We start from the raw sequence: 19,425 nt of genomic DNA on the forward strand, positions 1-19,425 counted from the left end.
AAATATAATAGTATTAGCTTAATAAAATGAATATATCCAGTACATAGGACTTAGGCAATGCCTGTTTGTTGAGCAAAGCCAGAAGTGCCTGTGTTTATAGCAAAGATGAAATGCCAAGATATAAACATGGCTTTCTGTGGTGAGTTAATGCTAGGGTTGAAATTGAGAGTTTGTGGCTTTCATTTGGTCCACCAGACTTTGTTCCTTCCCATGTTGCTATGGAGATTGTATTAAAAGCATTGACATCAGTTTCTATCATAGTCTTTAAAGTACTTTCTTTTGTAACTGAAAACCAAATACTTGAATTCAGTAGCTTACTGCTGAATATAAAATCAGCATTTTTTAATATCATAAACTCTAAAAGGTCTTGATAATAATATTTTTAAGTTTTATATTCAGTTTAGTTTGCATTGCTTGTCATAAAATAATACATTGTATCAGCCAATATCTAAATTAATGTGGACATCTGGCATTATTTTAAAAGAACATATTGGATATTCTTCTAAAATATCAAGCCCCGTACAAGTGTTAGTTTCAACCTAAATTTAATACAGAGTGCAGTAAAAAGAAATTATAGTATTTTGCCTAAAAATAAATACCCAAACCTTCAAATATCTGTAACAGAGAAGAATGACTAGTATATTCATGATTTTGAATCCTTATAGTCATGGCAAATGTTCATTCCCCAAACTTACGTTCATTTATTAAAATGCAGAACATTAACATAGAGGGTTATTTATTATTATAACAACGTGTCTGGCATCTCCTCACACAATCATGGTTTACACAAGTTCTGTATTTCCCATTAGGAATTCAGGTTACTCAAGGTTTCTCAGACGTATGCATTCGTTTGCTAGGAATGCCGCACAAAATGCCACAAAACTGGGTGACTTAAATAATAGGATATCTGTTGTCTCACAGTTCTGGAGGCGAGAAGTCTGAAATCAGCATGTTGGCAGGGCCAGTTCCTTCTGAGGGCTGTTGAGGGAAGGGTCTGTTCCAGGCCTCTCTCCTTGGCTTGGAGATGGCCGTCTTCTCTCTGTGTCTTCGCATCATCTTCTCTGTCTGTCTGTCTGTGTCTCCACCTCCCCCGGTTCTAAGGACACCAGTGATACTGCAGTGGGGCCCAACCGACTGACTCATCCTCAGTTAACTGATCACACCTGCAATGATCCTGACTCCAGATAATGTTACCGTATTACTCTGCTCAGGCTACCATAACAAAATACCATACCTCAGTGGCTCAACCAACAGAAATTCATTCCTAGCAGTTCTGAGGCTGGAAGTCTGAAATCAGGGTGCACGTGGACAGAGTGTGAAGAGAGCTTTCTTCTTGGTTTGCAGATGGCTGCCCTTTTGCTGCCTCGTGTGGCAGAGAGAGTGTGAGCACACACACACAAGCTCTCTGGTGTCTCTTCTTTTTATAAGGGCACTCATCCCATTATCCCTATCCTCATGACCTCCTCTAAACCTGATTACCTCCAGAAGGCCCCAACTCCAAACACCATCACATTGGAGGTTAGGGCTGGAACATACGAATTTGGGAGGATACAGTTCAACCCATAACAATCTGGTCCAAAAATTCATGTCTTTCTCACATGCAAAATAAATCCATCCCTTCCCAACACCCCCAAAATCCTAACCCATTCCAACATCAACTCATAAGTTCAAAAATCTCATCTCAAAGATCTAAATCAGGTATGGGTAAAACTTGGGTATAATTCATCCCGGAGCAGGACTCCTCTCCAGGTAATGAACCAAGTTATCTGCCACAATATGTAACGTTTGGACAGGCACAGGATAGACATTCCCATTGCAAAAGGGAGAACGTTGGAAGGGAAAAAGAGGTAATGAGTTCCAAACAAGTCCAAAACCTAGAAGGGCAAATTCCATTAGATTTTTAATGCTTGAGAATCACATTCTTTGGCTAGATGCTCTGTCCTTTGGGCCCACCACAGTGGTGCCTCCTCCCCCCACCCCAGCCTTGGGGGGAGCCCTGCCCTCTAAAACCAAGAAAGTTGCCCCATCCCCGGGCCCATTCTTCCCTTTCCCCGATAGCTCTCTTGCCCCTTTCCTGCTGGGAGAATTCCAGAAGCCTGACAGCCTTTCTTCACTCTATCCCATCTCTGTCCCCTTCAGTCCAAGCTGTCAGCATTTCTGCTGACATGGTTGATCATGTAAACAGTTGTCCCTTGGTGTTCTCCCCAGAGCAAGCTTTCTCATTATTTATAATATGGATAGGCTGAGAATTTTCCAAATCTTCAAATTCTGCTTCCTTTTTGCATAACAGTTCCCTCAATTTTAGCTCCCTCCTCTACCATTTTACTGTAAGCAGCAAGGAGGAACCAGGCCATTTGCTTTTGCTTAGAAATCTCCTCAGCTAAACATCCAGTTCATTGCTTACAAGTTCTGCTTTCCATCCAGCAAAACACAATTCGGTCAAGTCCTGTGTGCTTTATAACGAGGGTCATCTTTCTTTCAGTTTCTAATAACACACTCCCCTTTTTGCCCAAGACTTCAGCAAACGCACCTTCAACACAGCCTTCTGGTGATGACAATGTGTGTATTCTCTAGGACAGTAGAAGCTCTGTCTACAGCTCCCCTTTCCTTTGTGAGCCTCACTAGATACTCTTTAATATCTGCATTTCTACCAACAGTTTCTTCAAGGCAGGATAGGCTTTGTCTACCATGCAGCTCAGAATTCTTCCACCCTCTACCCGTTACCCAATTTCGAAGCCACTTCTAGATTTTTAAGTATTTGTTACAGCAGCTTCTCACTTCCCAATAGCTATATCTGTATTAGTTAAGGGTTGTCCAGAAAAACAGAACCTATATCTATATCTATATATAGAGAGATCAATTGATTTTAAGGAATTGACTCACACAGTTGTGGGGGCTGGCAAATCCAAAACCATAGGGCAGCCTGGCAGGCCGGAAATTCAGGAGTTGATGTTGTGATCTTGAGTCCAAATTCTGCAGGGCATGGGCTTGAAACTCAAGCAGGTCACTGTCTTAAAGAAAAGTCCTTCTACCTCTTTAGTTTGTCCTTAAGGTCTTCAACTGATTGGGTGAGGCCCACCCACAATATGGAGAAGAATCTGCTTTATTCAAGGCCTACTGAATTAAATGTTAATCGCATCTAAAAACTACTTTGGCAACGGCATCTGGATTGGTGTTTGACCAAACAACCGAGCACCATGGCCCAGCCAAGTTGACAACTAAAATTAATCATCATAGACCTTCAAAGGGTTTCATTTAAATCTCTAGAATGTTTTGGGACAGGAATACAAATGGCCCAGAATCCCAGTGGTTCTTCGCATACCACTGGGGGGAGGTTTAGCTGCAGCCGATACTACCGTGCACACTCAGGTAGTGGTGCCATCGCATCTCTGCTTTTGTACTTTGATGCTAGAATGGAAAGAACTTCCTGCCCTTAGGGGTCAGGAGATCCAGCTTGGAAGCTGAGCTGTGTTATTTCTCTAAGTACTATAAGATAGGTCTGTTATTAGATGGAATCATAAAAAAAAAAAAATTTTAAATAAAATTTAAAAACTTGAAAACAAGATTAGATCATAGCAATCATGTGCCTTGGCACTTACATGTGGTTCAACCTAATATCATCTCCATTTTATAGGGGCTGGAAGGAGGTGGGACTGAGGCCCAGGAATATTAGAACCTGGGCCAAGGTCTCATAGCAGAGCTGGAATTTGAACCCTAGCAGTGTTGCTTCAAATCTGTGTTTCAGATGCTATGCTGCAGTGAGCTACTAACTGAATCACCATATAGCATGAAGAGATGTTGAAGTGGTACTCAAATACAAAATGAAGATATGCTCTAATATTCTGAACAAGATAACTTTTGAAAGATGGGTGTGTGTGCACTAAGAGGTCCAGCGGGATGTATATCTAACTCTTAACTATGGTTGTCTTGGGTGGGAGGAATTTGGGGTTATAGGGTAGTCAGGGGGGACTTTAATTTTCAGTTCTATATACTATAGAATCATTTGAATATTGTTAGAGAGGGTATATTTTTACAAATACACAAAACCAACGATTTGAAAAATATATCTAGATAGATTTTTTAAAAAATCTTTGGCTTAAAACTTTATACAGGTTTGTTTGTTTGTTTTTTTTTTTAAAGATTTTATTTATTTATCTGAGAGAGAATGGGAGACAGAAAGCATGAGAGGAGGAGGATCAGAGGGAGAAGCAGACTCCCCGCCGAGCAGGGAGCCCGATGTGGGACTCGATCCCGGGACTCCAGGATCATGACCTGAGCCGAAGGCAGTTGCTTAACCAACTGAGCCACCCAGGCGCCCCCAAACTTTATACAGGTTAAAGAAGAAAAGATTCTTTAGCAAAAATTTTTCAGTTTAGTTAAAAATGTTTTTTAGGGGTGCTTGGGTGGCTTAGTTGGTTAAGCATCGGACTCTTGATGTTGGCTCAGGTCATGATCTCAGGATGGTGAGACTGAGCCCCGAGTCAGGCTCCGCATGGGGCGTGGAGCCTGCTTAAGATTCTCTCTCTCCCTCTGCCCCTGCATCCCCCACCTCCCTTTCTTTAAAAAAAAAAAAAAAAAAGTTTTAAACAGGTTGCATAGTGTGATCCAATGTTTGTCAAATAAGGGTATGAATATATATATATACTATATATAGTAAAACGTGCTTTCAGTGTAACAGTGGTTTCATTTTAGTAGAATTGAGTTTTTACAACAAACTGGTATTGCTTTAGAAATTAAAAATATGTTTAATTATTAAAACATTAGTAGACTGGTGGTTTCATTTTTATTTTTATTTTTTGGGTGGGGACAAAGTGTATCTATTCAATTCATACATTATCATTAAAGCAAAATTAGAAAATACAATTTTGCAAAAGGAAACTATTTCAAATGGAAGTACTACCACTAGAAATGACCATTGGCAATATTTTAGGTTAAAGTAGAATCTCTCTAAATTGACTTCTAAACTAAGAATCCATTGAATCAGATGATTGGTTCTCTATACTTGTGGGGTTTTTTTGTTTTTTTGTTTTTTGTTTTTTGTTTTTGCTTGTGGTAAGAACTTTTAAGCATGAGATCTACCCTCCTAACAAATTTCCAAGGGCACAGTACAGTATTACTCAACTATAGGCACTCCATTCCACAGCAGCATTCTAGAACTTGTTCAGTTTGCATAACTGAAACTGAACAGCTCCCATTTCTTCCTCCCCCCAGCCCTTGACAACCCCCATTCTACTCTCTGCTTCTATGAGTTTTGCTTTTTTAGATACCTCATATAAGTGAAATCCTGTCCTTCAGTAGCTGGCTTATTGCACTGAGCCAACATCCTGCAGGTCTGTCCCTGTTGTTGCCTATGCCAGGACATCCTTCTTTTTTTAAGCCTAAATAATACTCCATTGTATATTTATATCCATGAAGACGTTGTCTTACACTTAAGTTGTTTTCATACCTTGAATATTGTGAATAATACCATAATGAACATGGGCGTGCAGGTATTTCTTTGAGACCCTGATTTCCAATTCTTCTGGTTATGTACTGAGAAGTAGGATTTCTGGATCATATGATAGTTCTATTTTAATTTTCTGAGGAACTGCCATACAATTTTCCATAGCAGCTGCACCATTTTACACTCCCACCAAGAGTATACACAAGATTCCAGTTTCTCTACATCTTTTCCAACACCTGTTATTTTTTGTTTGGTTGGTTTTTTGGTTGGTTTTTTGTTTTTATAATAGCCATCCTAACAGGTATGAGGTGAGATCTTGTGGTTTTGATTTATATTTCCCTGATGATTAGTGATGTTGAGCACCTTTTCATATACCTGTTGGCCATTTGTATGTCTTTGGAGAAACGTCTGTGTAAGTCCTTTGCCCATTTTTAAATCAGAAATTTGTTTTTTGCTATTGAGTTATAGAAGTTTCTTACATTTTAGATATGAACCCTTTATCAAATGTGGGGCCATTAAATATTTTTCCCTATTTCCTAAGTTGCTTTTTCCTTTTGTTGATTGTGTCCTTTGCTATGCAGAAGCTTTTTAGTTTGATGTAGTCCCACTTGCCTATTTTTATGTTTGTTGCTGTGATTTTGGTGTCCTATCCAAGAAATCATTGCCAAGTCCAATGTCAAGGAGATTTCCCCTTATTTATACCACATTTCTTCTAGGAGTTTTATCATTTCAGGTCTTGCATATGTCTTTGGTCCATTTTGAGTTGATCTTTTATGTACAGTGTAGGATAAAGATCCAGTTTCATTCTTTTGCATGTGGGTGTCCAGTTTCCCACCACCATTTGTTGAAGAGACTGTCCCTTTCCCATTGTGTGTTCTTGGCTTCCTTGTGAAAGATCTGTTGCCAGTGTATGTGTGGGTTTATTTGTGGGCTCTGTGTCCTGTTCCATTTGTCTGTGTATATGTCTTTACGCCGATACCATACTGTTTTGATTACTGAAGCTTTGTAAAATATTTTGAAGTCAGGAAGTGAGATGCCTCCAGCCTTGTTCTTTCTCAAGATTTGTTTGGCTATTTGGGATCTTTTGTTGGTTCCCCGTGAATTTTAGAATTTTTTTCTATTCCTGTTTAAAAAATGTCATTGGAGTTACTTCCAAATAGCTCAGAATAACTCACCCACTCGTTTATTAATTTGTCCAGTCAGTCAGCAGATAGGCAGTGAACCTCCCCTGCAAGCAGGTAGGTAGGTAATGACACTGTGGCTTCAGTCCGCTGCTTTCAAGCTCAGAGTTAGAGTTCAGTTTTCTTCAGGAATTCTCCTTGGTCTTTTAGGCCAGAGTGATGACACGAGAGAGCCAGATGCCTGGGTGACTGTTGCGCCTTGGGATAAAGGCCTGTTTGTGAGAGGCATGTAGAACTCTTTGTCTTATGGCTTCCCTCTGTCTTTAGGAACAACTTAGCACTCCCTTCTCCCACGTACTATAGTTTATCTGTAAATAATCTCTTCGGATTCTTATATGGTCAAATCGCTTATGAGATGTTTCTCATTTCCTTACCCTTGCTTTTTATGGCTATTACTTTCTAATGTGAAACAATTAACATCAGTAATACTGACATTATTTGTTCACTTGTGTTTGGGATTTCTGTGTTTCTCTCAGCTTCCAGAAGTCTTCATTGGCACTCTCTTAAGGTGACTTACGAAATTTTGCACAGGCAAAATATTCTTCAAGAAATGAAGTAAATTGTTCTTAACTGTTTTTTCCTCCTTGTATCACTCAACAATTATGTATTGACCATGTGCTATGTGCCAAACTCAGTACTAGGTCCTGGGGATTCAGCTATGACCAATCCAACTGATACTTCGTTCCCCATACATATTTCACCCCTAACGTTCTAGGGCATGGACCCATCAAGTAAAGAAGCCAATATGTAATATGTAAGCCTCTAGTTCTGCACACAGGATCTTCCCATGAGAGACAGTCACTGTTAACATAAATATAACAAGCAGTTACATATATGTAACAAGTTACAAATGTAACAAGCACTGTTAACACAAATGTAAATATGTCATAAGGTGATTCTCCCTTAAGTTAATATGTGCGCAGCCTTGGGATGTCATCTGATAAATTCTGTCTAATAAGTATTATTTTTCTTCTGGCTTGAATTTCTGTATGAGTCAAGGCTATGCTTTTTGTTTCTAATCAGGAAACACGTTTGCAAAGAAAATACCATATTTCTTATGATATTTTGGGCTCCAGTATGTGCCAACCACATTGTGATTTTTTTTTTTTAAGAATAGTGGTATTTCTGTATTTTAAAACTAAGCTGAAATGCTCTTTTTCCTGCCTCGCCTATAAATAAGTTCAGAGATTCTAAAGCAACAAATGTCATGGCTGATGTTCTTTGTAGAATTTACTAGCATCTTTTTCCTAACTATAGAGTTTATTGCTTAGCTCAGAATTTCTCCCCTAAAACTATCATGTCTCTGGTGCCACAGCTCTGGAATTTTAAAGGATCAAACCAGCACACATCCATCCGTAAGGCAGTAGATTTGGGGTACTTGTAACAACTTAGATCATTAATGCAACAATCAGTACAATGGGTTGTTAGATGAATCTCCCAAAAGTAAGTAAGAACACAGAGTTGGGATTTTTTTATAGCACAAATATTACACCTCCATGTTACCCACCCTACTCCCTTGAGCATCGTAAGGAGTTAATGATGCCAGTGGGCATGATGCTTCAGTAAGTTAAAAACAAAAAAAAAAATCTTTATGGAGTTGGATTCTTTTGCTTAGAACCTTTTTTTAAAAAAAACTCAGTGGCGTGAAATATATTGCTTCTATGAATGATTTTCACATAAATATTTTTTTAAAAAAACAAGGAGAGTTAAGTTTGATTAGATGATCCTCAAAAATCCACTTACCATTTAAGATCATTTTGTGTCTGAGTTTCATTTCAGTTGTGATTATACAAATATATACATTCTGGTATAGCAAATTATCTGAAATAGGGTTCTAACCAACTTTAATTTTTTTAAATTAAGGTAATGCAATGTAGCTAATGGCTTAAAATTTATATAGTTTCCTGAATTGAGGAAATCTCAACAGTGTTGCTTGCCTTTTCATTTTCTTATGAGTGTAATTTGTAAAGCAGAAGGTTTTAATTTTGATCGAGTCAAATTTTTCCATTTTAATTTTATATTTAGTGCTTTTTGTGTCCTAAGTAATCTTTACTTACCCCAAGATCATAAGGATGCTCCCTATTCCATTCCGTTGATCTGTGTCTGTCTCTTAGTGCCAAACTGTTGATTCTGTAGTTATATGTTAGGCCTTAATATCAGATAAAGTGATATTTCTACTTTATTCTTCTCTTTCCAGATTGTATCAACTATTCTAGGGCCTCTGCATTTCCATATACATTTTAGAATAAGCTTATCTTTGTCTCAAAAAAAGACCCTTGTGCTGGATTTTGAAAAGAACTGCATTCAATCTATAGATCACCTTGGAGAGAATTAACATCTTTGCTATGTTGATTCTGCCAGTGTATAAATACTATGACTCTCCATTTATTTAGGTACTCTTTTATTTCTCCCATCAGTATTTAATAATTTTCAGCACTCAGGTCCTTAAATGTTCTGTTAAATTTACACCCAAATATTTCACTTTCTTTGTGACTATAAATGATATTACTATATTTTTAAATTCCAACTTCTATGTGTTCATTATTAGTATGTGGAAATGTGATTTATTTTTGTGTTTTGATCTAATGTGCCTGCAGCCTTGTTGAACTTGCTTAAGAGTCTAGGAGTATTTTTTATAGATCCCTTGTATTTTCTATGTAGACAATCATATCATGCCATCTGAAAGTAGAAATAGTTTTACTTCTCCCCCTTCCAGTCTGTATGCCTTTTAATTCTTTTTCTTGCCCTATTGCAGTGGTTAAAACTTCAAGTACTACGTTGCTTAAGGTGGTGAAAGTAGACATTACTTTAAAGTGTGATGTTAACAGTAGGATTTTTTTTGTAGATTCTAATTATCAAACTGAGAAAGATTCCCCTCTGTTCCTAGTTTGCTGAGACTTTTTATCATGAATGGATGTTGTATTTTGTCAAATGCTTTTTCTGAGTCCACTGATATCATACACATTTTTTTTCCATTCACCTGTTGAAATGGTGGATGAAATTGATTTTCAAATATTAAACAGCCTTACATACCCAGAATAACTCCCATTTGATCATGGTGTGTAGTTCTGTTTCTACATTTCTGTATTAATTTAGTTGAGGATTACTTTGTTGAGGTTTTTTGTATCTATGTTCATGAGAGATATGGTCTGTAGTTTTCTGGATTTGTACTCTTTGGCTTTAGAGTCAAAATAATACTGGCCTCATAAAATGAGTTGGGAAGTGTTCCTCCTCTTCTATTTTTCTGCAAGAGATTGTGTAAAAATTCCTCTTAGCTCTTCTTTAAATGTTTGATAGAATTCTCCAGTGGAAATTTCTTTTTTTAATTACAAAGTCAGTTTCTTTAATAGTTATAAGACTATTCAGGCTGGATATTTCATCTTGGTTGAGTGTTGGTAGTTTGTAGTTTTCAAGGAATTCATCTATTCTTTCACAAATTTATGACTACGTAGTTGTTCATAATATGCTCATATTTTTAATGGCTTCAGGATCTATACTGATATCACCTGTTTTATTTCTTATACTAAGAGAGTCTTTCCTCTGTTTATCTTTGTCAGTCTTGCTGAAGATGTATCAATTTTATTGATCTTCTTAATCCTAGTGAAATTTTCAGTTTCATTGATTTCTTTATTATTTCTTCCTTCTGCTTGCTTTGGGTTTACTTTGCCTTTTTTGGGGGGTGGGGGTTAGAGTAGAAGCTCAGATTATTGATTTGAGACCTTTCCTTCTTTTTAACAAGCATTTAAGCACTCTAAATTTCTCTCTCAGCACTGCTTTACTATGTCTTAAAATTTTTAGTATGTTGTATTTTCATTTTCATTCAGTTCATGTAAATTTTTATATCCTTTGAGACTGCCTTTTTAATCCATGGGAAAGTAGTCATTTGACCCATGGGTCAGAGAAGGTCAAAGAACTGTGTTATTTTATTTCCACATTTGGATTTTTCCTGTTGTCTTTTTGTTATGGATTTCTAATTTGATTCCATTATGGACAGAGAACATGCTCTGTGATTTTTACTTACTTTCGACTTCCTTCATAAATTGTTCTTCATTCTCTGACTTCCTGATGGAAGCTCAGGTTATTGATTTTAGAGCTTCCTTTCTAATAGATGTGTTTCATGTGCTACGAGCTTCCCTTTAATACTGCTTCTGCTGCATCCCACAACTTTTTGATCAGTTGTATTTCATTTTCATTCAGTTCAAAATATTTTTTTAAAGATTCTTTATTTTATTTTTTTGAGAGAGAGACTGCACACAAGCTGGGGGAGGGGCAGAGGCAGAGGGAGAGAGAGAATCTCAAGCAGACTGCACGGGGCTCAATCCCATGACCCTGAGACCATGGCCTGAGCCGAGATTAAGAGTTGGACACTTAACCAACTGAGCCACCCAGGTACCCCTCAGTTCAAAATATTTTAATTTCTCTGGAGACTTGTTCTTTCACCCATGTATTATTTAGAATTTAATTGTTTAATTTTCAAATATCTGGGAATATTCCACCTGTCTTTCTATTACTGATTTGTAGTTTAATTCCAGTAGTGCTCTGATAACAAAGTTTGTATGATTTTCTTTAAAATTTTTATGCTGTGATTTTATGTCCTAGAATGTGGTCTGTCTTGCTGAATAATGTTACACGGGAGCTTGAGAAGAATGTGTGTTTCTCTGTTGTTGGATAGAGTATCTATAAATGTCAGGTCCGGTTGATCAATGATGTTGAGTTCAACTGTATTTTCTCTTATTTTCTGCTTTCTGGATCTATCAGTTACTTAAAGAGGGGTGTTGAAATCTCCAGCTCTAATAGTGGGTTTGTCTGTTTCTTCTTAGAGTTCTATCATTTTGTCCTTCAGAGTTTTGATGCTCTGTTATTAGGTTCATACACATTGCACATTGTTATGTCCTTTTGGAGAATTAACACCGGTATCATGATGTCATGCCCCTCCTCATATCTGATACTTTTTCTTGTCCTGAAGTTCACTTCATCCGAAATTGATATAGCTATTCCGTCTTTCTTTTGATTAGTGTTAACATGCTTTATCTTCCCCCTCCCTTTACTCTTAACCTGTCCGCATCTATATGTCTGAAGGGGGTTTCTTGTCCACAGCATATAGTTGGGTCTCATTTTTTCATCCACTGATATAGTCTCTGTCTTTTAATTGGTATAGTTAAACAATTCAAATTTAAAGTGATTATTGATTTAGTTGGATTAATTCTACTATGTTTATAATTGTTTTCTATTTTTTATATTTGTTCTTCATTTCCCACCTACCCCCCCCATTTTCTGCCTACTCTGGTTTTAATTGAGCATTTTACATGATTCCATTTTATCTCCTCTCTTAGCATACCAATTATACTCCTTTTTCAAAAATGTATAGTTGCTTCCATAGAGTTTGCAATATACATTTTTTCACTAAAGCCCATCTTCAGAGGACACTATATTATTCAATGTGTAGTACAGGTGTCTTGTAACAGAACATTCCACATTCCTCCCTGTCATCCTTTATGAAATTGCTGTCATTCATGTCACTATCCATCTGCGTACTCATACTATACGTTGCTACCCTTATTACTTTAAGCAAATTATACTTTAGATCAATTGAAAATTAGAAAAAGAAAGTATTTTATGTTACCTTTATTCCTTCTCCAGTAGGCTTCCTGGTTTTTTTTAGATCTAAGTTCTGACCTATATCCTTTTCCTCCTCACTGAAGAACTCTTTCCAACCTTTCTTGCAGGGCAAATCTGCCTGGTAATGAATTTTCCTCAGTTCTATCATTTTGTCTGAAAAACTCTTTATACTCCTTTACTTTTGAAGGATAATTTTACTGGGTATAGAATTCTAAGGTAGTGATTTTTTTTTTTTCCTTTGAGCACACTAAATATTTTACTCCACTCTTTTCTTGCTTGCATGGTCTCTAGTAAGTCCACTGTAGTGTGCATACACTTGTTCTTCTATAGGTATGGGTTTGTTTTTTTTCTCCCTCTGATTTTTTGAAAATGTCCTTTTTCTTTTTTTCTAGTTTGAATATGATATGCCTATGTGTTGTTTTGAGGTTGTTTTGTTTTTGATATTTATCCTGCTCAGTGCTGTTACACTACTGGATCTGTTACTAATTTTATAAAGTTCTTCACCATTACTACTTCAAGTTTCTTTTCCTTTCTGCCCTTCTCCTTCTGGTATGCTAATTATGCATATGTTGCACCTTTAGAAATTGTCCCCAAGATCTTGGATTTTCTGTTCTACTTTTCAAAATTCTCTGTCTGTTAATACCAACATCTGTGTCATATCTGGCTCTGGTTCTGAAGTTTTGTCTATTCAACATGTGCTTTTTCTTGCCTTATGTCATGTCTGTAATTTTTTGTTGGAAGTGAGACATGTATTGGGTAAAAAGAACTGAGATAAATAGTTATTTTCATGTGAAATTTTATATTAATCAGGCTAGGAGTTGGGCTGTGTCTCACATTTGCTGAAGGTGTAGGTGCCAGAGGCTTCAAATGCAAATTCTTTTAAGGTGTCCTTGTTTTAGTCTCCTCACTTGGCTTTGGGCTGCCCTGTGCACTCCTCAGACGGTCAGCATGTTGCAGGTGTTTTATCTGTAATCCACTGTCCTTATGCTGGGAACCATTGCTCCAGTGCTAAGGTGTGAGGTAAGGAAGCATTCTGAAACTTTATGACTATATCTCAGTATTTTAGTGGGCCTGTATATCTGGGCTGTAACTTTCACAAGTCTCTCTCGTGTTTCATAGCTTGCTTTTCCCCCTTAGGTGATATGGGTAGACTAGAGGGGGCTGGAGTAGGAACAGTGCCCTTCTCCAGCTGGGACAAGGCTCTGATAAACTCTTTTCCTCTGGAGAGCAGTCCTTTGTTCTGGACGATGCTCTGGGCATATTATACAGTAACTACTTCTTCCCTCCTTCTGACTGAGCTGTGAGGGGATTTTTTTTTTTTTTTTTTACCATGACAGCCTATAGGGTTTCTGTAGGTAAAACCCAAGAATGTGTGGGACAAGGCTAAGATTGCAGCCCCAGGACTGTCTGATTCCCAGGCTAGCCCACATTTAGCCTCCATCAGTTCTAGTGTGTTCTGTCCAGGTGAGCAAATCTCAGCTGTGACTCTCCAGATTCACCTGTCTCTCCAGACTTTGAGGTTGCTCTTTGCCCTACACCCTCAGCTCCCTGGTGGCTGAAAGAAAAGCTGTTGATTTTCAATTTGTTCGGCTTGTTCTTGTATCAACAGGAGTGACAATTTCTACACTCTTTATCAGGGATGAAACCTCATGTGTCCTCTGTATAATTTTAGTCCTTTCCAAATTGTTGAAGTATGTTTTATAGCCAAGGATACAGTCTATCCTGGTGAATGTCCCATGGACATTTTTGGGGGGTGTGAAAATGTATTCTGCTGTTGTTGGGCGGAGTGTTCTATATACATCAATTAGATTCTTTGGTTCAATTGAGTTGTTTGGTTTTTCTGTACCTTTGCTGATTTTCTGTCTGCTAGTTCTGTCAGTTGCTAAGAGTGGGATGTTGAAGTATCCACTCTAATTGTGGATTTGTCTATTTCTCCTTTCAGTGCTCTTATTTTTTAAACAGCTTTAATGAGATGATTCACATGTCATACTGTTTAAAGTATACAATTCAGCAGTTTTTACTATATTCATGGATATGTGCAGCCAGCAGCACAGTCCATTTTAAAATATTTTTCTCACCCTACAAAAAACCTTGTACGCTCGAGCTATCACTCTCAATCCCCCCATACCCAGCATGAAGCAAGTACTTACTTTGCCTCTAGAGATTTCTCTGTCCTGGTCCTTTGGCTAGGGGGAAAAAGGCTTTTCTTGGAGATTTTTTTTTTTTTTTTAACCTGTGCCTGTTGGTGGTTCTGGGTTTCTACAAGCATCCTATCTAGCTTATCAGGGAGGCAGTAAGAAAACCTAGGGAACTCACCACTGCCGTGTTGCCCTTCAAGTCCCAAGGTCCCCAAGCTGTCCACCTTTTTTCTATTCTTCAGAGCCTTCCTATACTTGTTTGTTGTGTTATGACCAGTTTATTGTGTTTTAATGTAAGAGGAAGGACCTGGAAGAACTGGACTACTCCATCTTGGCAGAACCAAAAGTCCCCACCCAAATACATTTTGCCCCGAAAATCCAAAGGGACCCACAGTGTGTATCTGTTTCTTCATAGTACAGTTCCAGATGTCACTCTTCTGAAACTTTACCAATGCAGCAGACACCTGACCTTTCAGAGGATTTGGAGGATTTCTCTCTCACCTCTAGTAGGCGTGTGTCATACTAAGTATCAAGTGTGTGTGCTACTTCCCCTCACTATACATACTTTTGTGTCTTGGTGAAGGAAACGCCTTCCTCGCTCTCCCAAAGGTTTTCAGGAGGTGGCTGAGCAAGTTGCACCACATTGGATCCACTTCAAAGTTCCCATTTCTCTAAATCTTTGATCTCTTCCCTCTAGAGTGTGCAGTGGGAGTTTCAGCATCGCTGTCCCCTTGCCTGTAGGCCTTTACTGACTCAGGACTTCTGTCAACCATTACAGGTGCTCAGGCTAACACGTTAAATCCTGAGGCATATGTGAACACTCTCGTTGGCCTGATCCAACCTTAGCTTTAGTCTTGCTGGCTAATTTACTTAGAATCCATTTGCATGCTTGCTCTCCAGGCTCCTGCTAATAAAATTTGGCAAGATCCTGCCACTTCTTGGTGTATATTCTCTCCCCCAGTAGCAGGCCTTGCAATGAATTCTCTGGATCGTGCTGGGATTTTACACCTTTTGTGGCCCTAGAGACAGTGACTGTTGTTGGTGGTGGGCTCTGAAGAGAATAGGCATTTCCTTTTTAGGTGAACACCCCAGATGAAGTCAATGAAATATTGTTATGCAAGGAAATGCTTGTTGTGTCAGAAGGTAAGAAAGGCTATTTCTGATGTGAAGAAATGTTTAGAGATATTAGAAGTTCAAGGTTCTTAGCTTTGTGTCTGGACAGAGCTGTCAATTTCAAGTCTCAAGGTCCTACCCCTTCCCAGCCAGCACCTTTACCTTAGTGTAAGAGACTCCACATAAAGGTACTCTTACCCAGATGGCATGGGTTCTGCACGCTGTATGTTCAGGCTTCAGACATGTCTGTCCCATAGCTTCACAGAATAATTCCTTTAGAGCCACCACAGAAATGTTGACTCTCTACCTATGGCTTGAGTTGAGAGTTCAAGCCACTGTGCTTAATTGGGGGTGGGGATGGAGATGGGGGCGGGGGAGTGATCATCTCATTAGCCGGCAGCAGAAACCATCTCATGCACAATCTCTGAATTCACTGTGATGCCATAACAATCAAGTACCACAGCCGCTTGACCTCCCAGCGCCTTACCCTCCCTTGGCAGTCTGCTTAAGTGATACTTTGAGTGTTCGTGATGCCACACCATACTGCATGCTAGCAGTGTCCCATTTTTCCCTAGTAAGAAGGCCATTCATGCACTGACCAACCCAATTCCAGAATTCCATCTGGATGGACTGTTTTCTTAGGCCCCTTCTTGTAACACTTACTAAATCAGTTGGGAAACTGGCTGGAAAACACACATTAGCTGGGATTTTGAAGAGAAAAGAATGGAGAGGGACTATTTGCAGAAGCTGAGGCAGGATTCAGAGCACCCACAAGGATGATAAAGCCCCTGGAAACTTACAACAGTAAAAAGCTTTACCATCCTTATCCTTTAGGCCTGAAGGACAAGGGGCTCTGGAGGCTGCTGAGAACCAGAGCCAACAGAAGGACTGCCCAGTAGGAGCTCTAGTCAGAGAAGTAGAGATGGAGTACAAATTCTCAATCTTTCCACAAAAGCAAAGAGAAAACCAGCAAAAATGGTCACAATCAAATTTTCCAGTACTCTGGAAATTAACAAAAGCCTTAAACAGCAATCTGGCATGCATTTACTCAAGAAGAGTGGTGAAATCTCAGAACAGAGACCTTTGTGATGTGATAAGCTCTCATAGCCCCATCTTGTAGTCTTAACCTTGAAAAGTCAGAATCTGCAATCACAGGTAAAACCAGCCTTCTGGCAGCAACTGAAAAGGGGCAGAAGGGAGCTAGGGCTTCTTCAAAGGTCCATGGCCAGAGAGCACTGTCCTTGTCCTATCTGGTGGTTCACTGACAGCCTATCTTTATTTGACTTCAGTCAAAGCTCACCAATGCAAAAAGCCTCTTCTCTGAGGGTGTTTGTCAAAAATTGTCAAACCAATTATAGGCAACTGCTTCACATCACAGCTGCCGGAGGCAGTGAAGAACTGTTGGGGCCAAAAATAGACTAACCATAAAGCTGAAAAGGGGAATTGGGGAAATGAGGGTTCTGTAGGGGCTTTAAGAAGCACTAACATATCCCTGGGAGTCTGGGTGGCCATATGCATGCATACGGGGTGAGCATGCTCAGGGAAAAGCCAGGCAGGCCCTGAGCTCTTGCTGATGTTGCGGCCCTTTGCAGGCAGGAAGGCAGGGTGGGCACCACCCAGCTGGGTACTGAAGTGTTACTGGAGCCATACAAGAAGGGCCACCCAGGGGAGCATTATCCTCCTGTCAGCCAAACCTAGCTGGAAGCCAGCTGGTAAGGGAATCCAGGATTGACCCAGAAATATAAGACAAAAGTATCCACAGAGGTAGGGCTAGCTCTTGCCTTGAAGGCATTTATCAATCAAGATGAAAATGGTAGCAAAGCTTCTTTTGGAAGACTGTCAGAGCGAGCCCAGGGAAAAGTAAATCAAAACCCAAAGAGAAACAAAATGCCCAGTGGTTGCCAGAGACTTGGTGGGGAGCGGGTTGAGGAGGGGGGGGTGGCAATTGGCTGCAAATGACAACAAGGAACTTTGGGGAATAAAAAATATTTCCTATCTTGATTTTGGTGTTAAATAATTGCATATTTTTCAAATCTCATTCAACTGTGTACTTAAAGCAGGTGAATTTTCTTGTATGTTTGTAATGTTAATATACCTCAATTAACTAGACTTTAAAAAGAGGAAGAAAAGAAAAATATTCAGCTTTTCTCTCTTCCTGCCCTTCATCCTCTGCTGACCTACTCTGGTCAAAAAGCAGCCATCAGGCTGCTTTCCTGATAGGATCTGTAGAGGTGACCTTCTTGGGCAACAGAGAAAGGCAAAGACTGGATTAAGGGGTGGGGAAACAGAAGACAATCAGCACAGGAGGTCTTGTGGAAAACAGCAGTAAACTATTTTCTCCTCACCAGAGGATAGGACTTCTGGTGGGAAAACCAGGCCTCTCGTAGCTGGAGCTGTCCAGAGTGGGTCAGAGGGCTCATGACTCAGTATGGAAAGGTGCCAAATGGGAGTTTGAGATGGGATTCCTCCGCTATCTGGGAAGAAGACCCTCAAATTCTCTTACTGAGATTCTGAAATTACCTCTACAAACAATCCTGTGCTGGATAAAGTCCTTAAAATCATGTTGTTGTTGTTGTTTTTTAAGTTCTTCAATAATATTAAGTGTTCTAGCTAAACTGGTGATGTTTTCTGTGATATGATTTTTAATCATGTATTTCAAATTCTATTATTGCATTGTTGGTTCTAATAAGCAGAATTCAGACCATAACATGGAAAAAGCTTATTTTTTTTTTCCTTAGCTGCCCACTTGGGGGATATTATGTCATTTGAAAACCGCTAACAAAATGAGTCCACGCATACCTCACCTGATTCCAGTGCTCAATTTTAAAAGGAAATTTACATTTCTGTGGTGTACTTTTTTTTGGCCATGCCTAATCCTTTAACAAAGAAAAAGACTGCCTCTAATGGAAAGAATCCGGAGACTGGAACCGCGGCCTCACAGTGTTCTCTCCCTTTTCTCCCCTTCCAGGAGGACGCCGGTTAGTTTTGTGGCTTACTGCTGCTCCGCCCAGTGCCTGCAGACGTTTGACCTACTGAGTTGATAAACACTCAAGAGCCTCAGGAGTTTTGCCAACCTGACACTGCTGTTGCCCGCATATCGCACACTGTTCGTGTGGCAGAGGGACGGGACAGTCCAGCCTAGCGGAACAGGCCCTCACATCCTGTCCTGTCGAGGGCGGGGGCCGGGGGGGGGGGGGACTGCAGAACTCTCTGGAAATGTCATGAGTGAGCTTCAGAGCTGACATGCCTTCCCCCTTCCCCCCCAAGTTGGAATATATCCTCCCACAAATTAAGGACCCTTTGTCTTCTGTGTTTTTCTTTTCATGTGAGTGTGTCTCATAAGCAAACTATTAAGTGTGATGTGCCTCCCCAAATCTTGAAAGCCAAGGTTCTGTCTCCTGAAGAACTCTAATTTGATAACAGAGCCAAATTAACTTTTGAACACATATACCTTCAAGATACTTTTATTCTTTTCCTCTCTTTTTTTTTTATCCAAGGAATTATTTCCCCCAGAGATTATCCTCCCATGTTTTTGCCAAAGTTCAGCAAACTCTATGTCCTCCATAATATTGAATAACAGGCCCTCGGATGGGGTGGGGGAGTCGGGGTGGGGGGAGCCTGAGTTGGCAGCCAAGTTAGACTCCAGTGGAGGCCCTGCTAGGGTCCTAACATACACCCTCCAGAAAGTTACAACCCTGTTTGTAAGTTTTGCAGCACATTAAGAGAGCTTTGTGAGGGTTTTTAAATATAAAAATGTAGATGATAAATGAAATACACTCTTATTTTGAAAGGCTATTTCGAAATGATTTTTTTTTTTTATATGAGAAGAGTTAGAGGAATATTTGAGGCTTTACAAGATCTGATCTTCCTTCTAGATTTAAACATTTTTCTGGCTAATGAGAAAGGGAGAGATAAAACACATCAAAATATG

At 39.3% G+C, this 19,425-nt stretch overlaps 1 protein-coding gene across 2 annotated transcripts in view; it reads left to right on the forward strand.

Moving 5' to 3' along the window:
- LRRC28 (leucine rich repeat containing 28) overlaps positions 1–19,068 on the forward strand; it is a 176,016-nt gene extending 156,948 nt beyond the window's left edge. Inside the window, exon 9 of one of the 2 annotated variants that reach the window (XM_032391224.1) lies at positions 18,463–19,068. In XM_032391224.1, coding sequence (XP_032247115.1) covers positions 18,463–18,535 — 73 coding nt within the window. In that variant the 3' untranslated portion in view covers positions 18,536–19,068. The remainder of the gene's footprint in view (positions 1–18,462) is intronic. The other variant, XM_032391223.1, reaches the window with a different exon arrangement.
- Positions 19,069–19,425: the final 357 nt, after the last annotated feature.

The sequence above is a fragment of the Phoca vitulina genome, unplaced genomic scaffold (assembly GCF_004348235.1).
Source record: "Phoca vitulina isolate PV1807 unplaced genomic scaffold, GSC_HSeal_1.0 scaffold61, whole genome shotgun sequence".
NCBI lineage: Eukaryota > Metazoa > Chordata > Mammalia > Carnivora > Phocidae > Phoca > Phoca vitulina.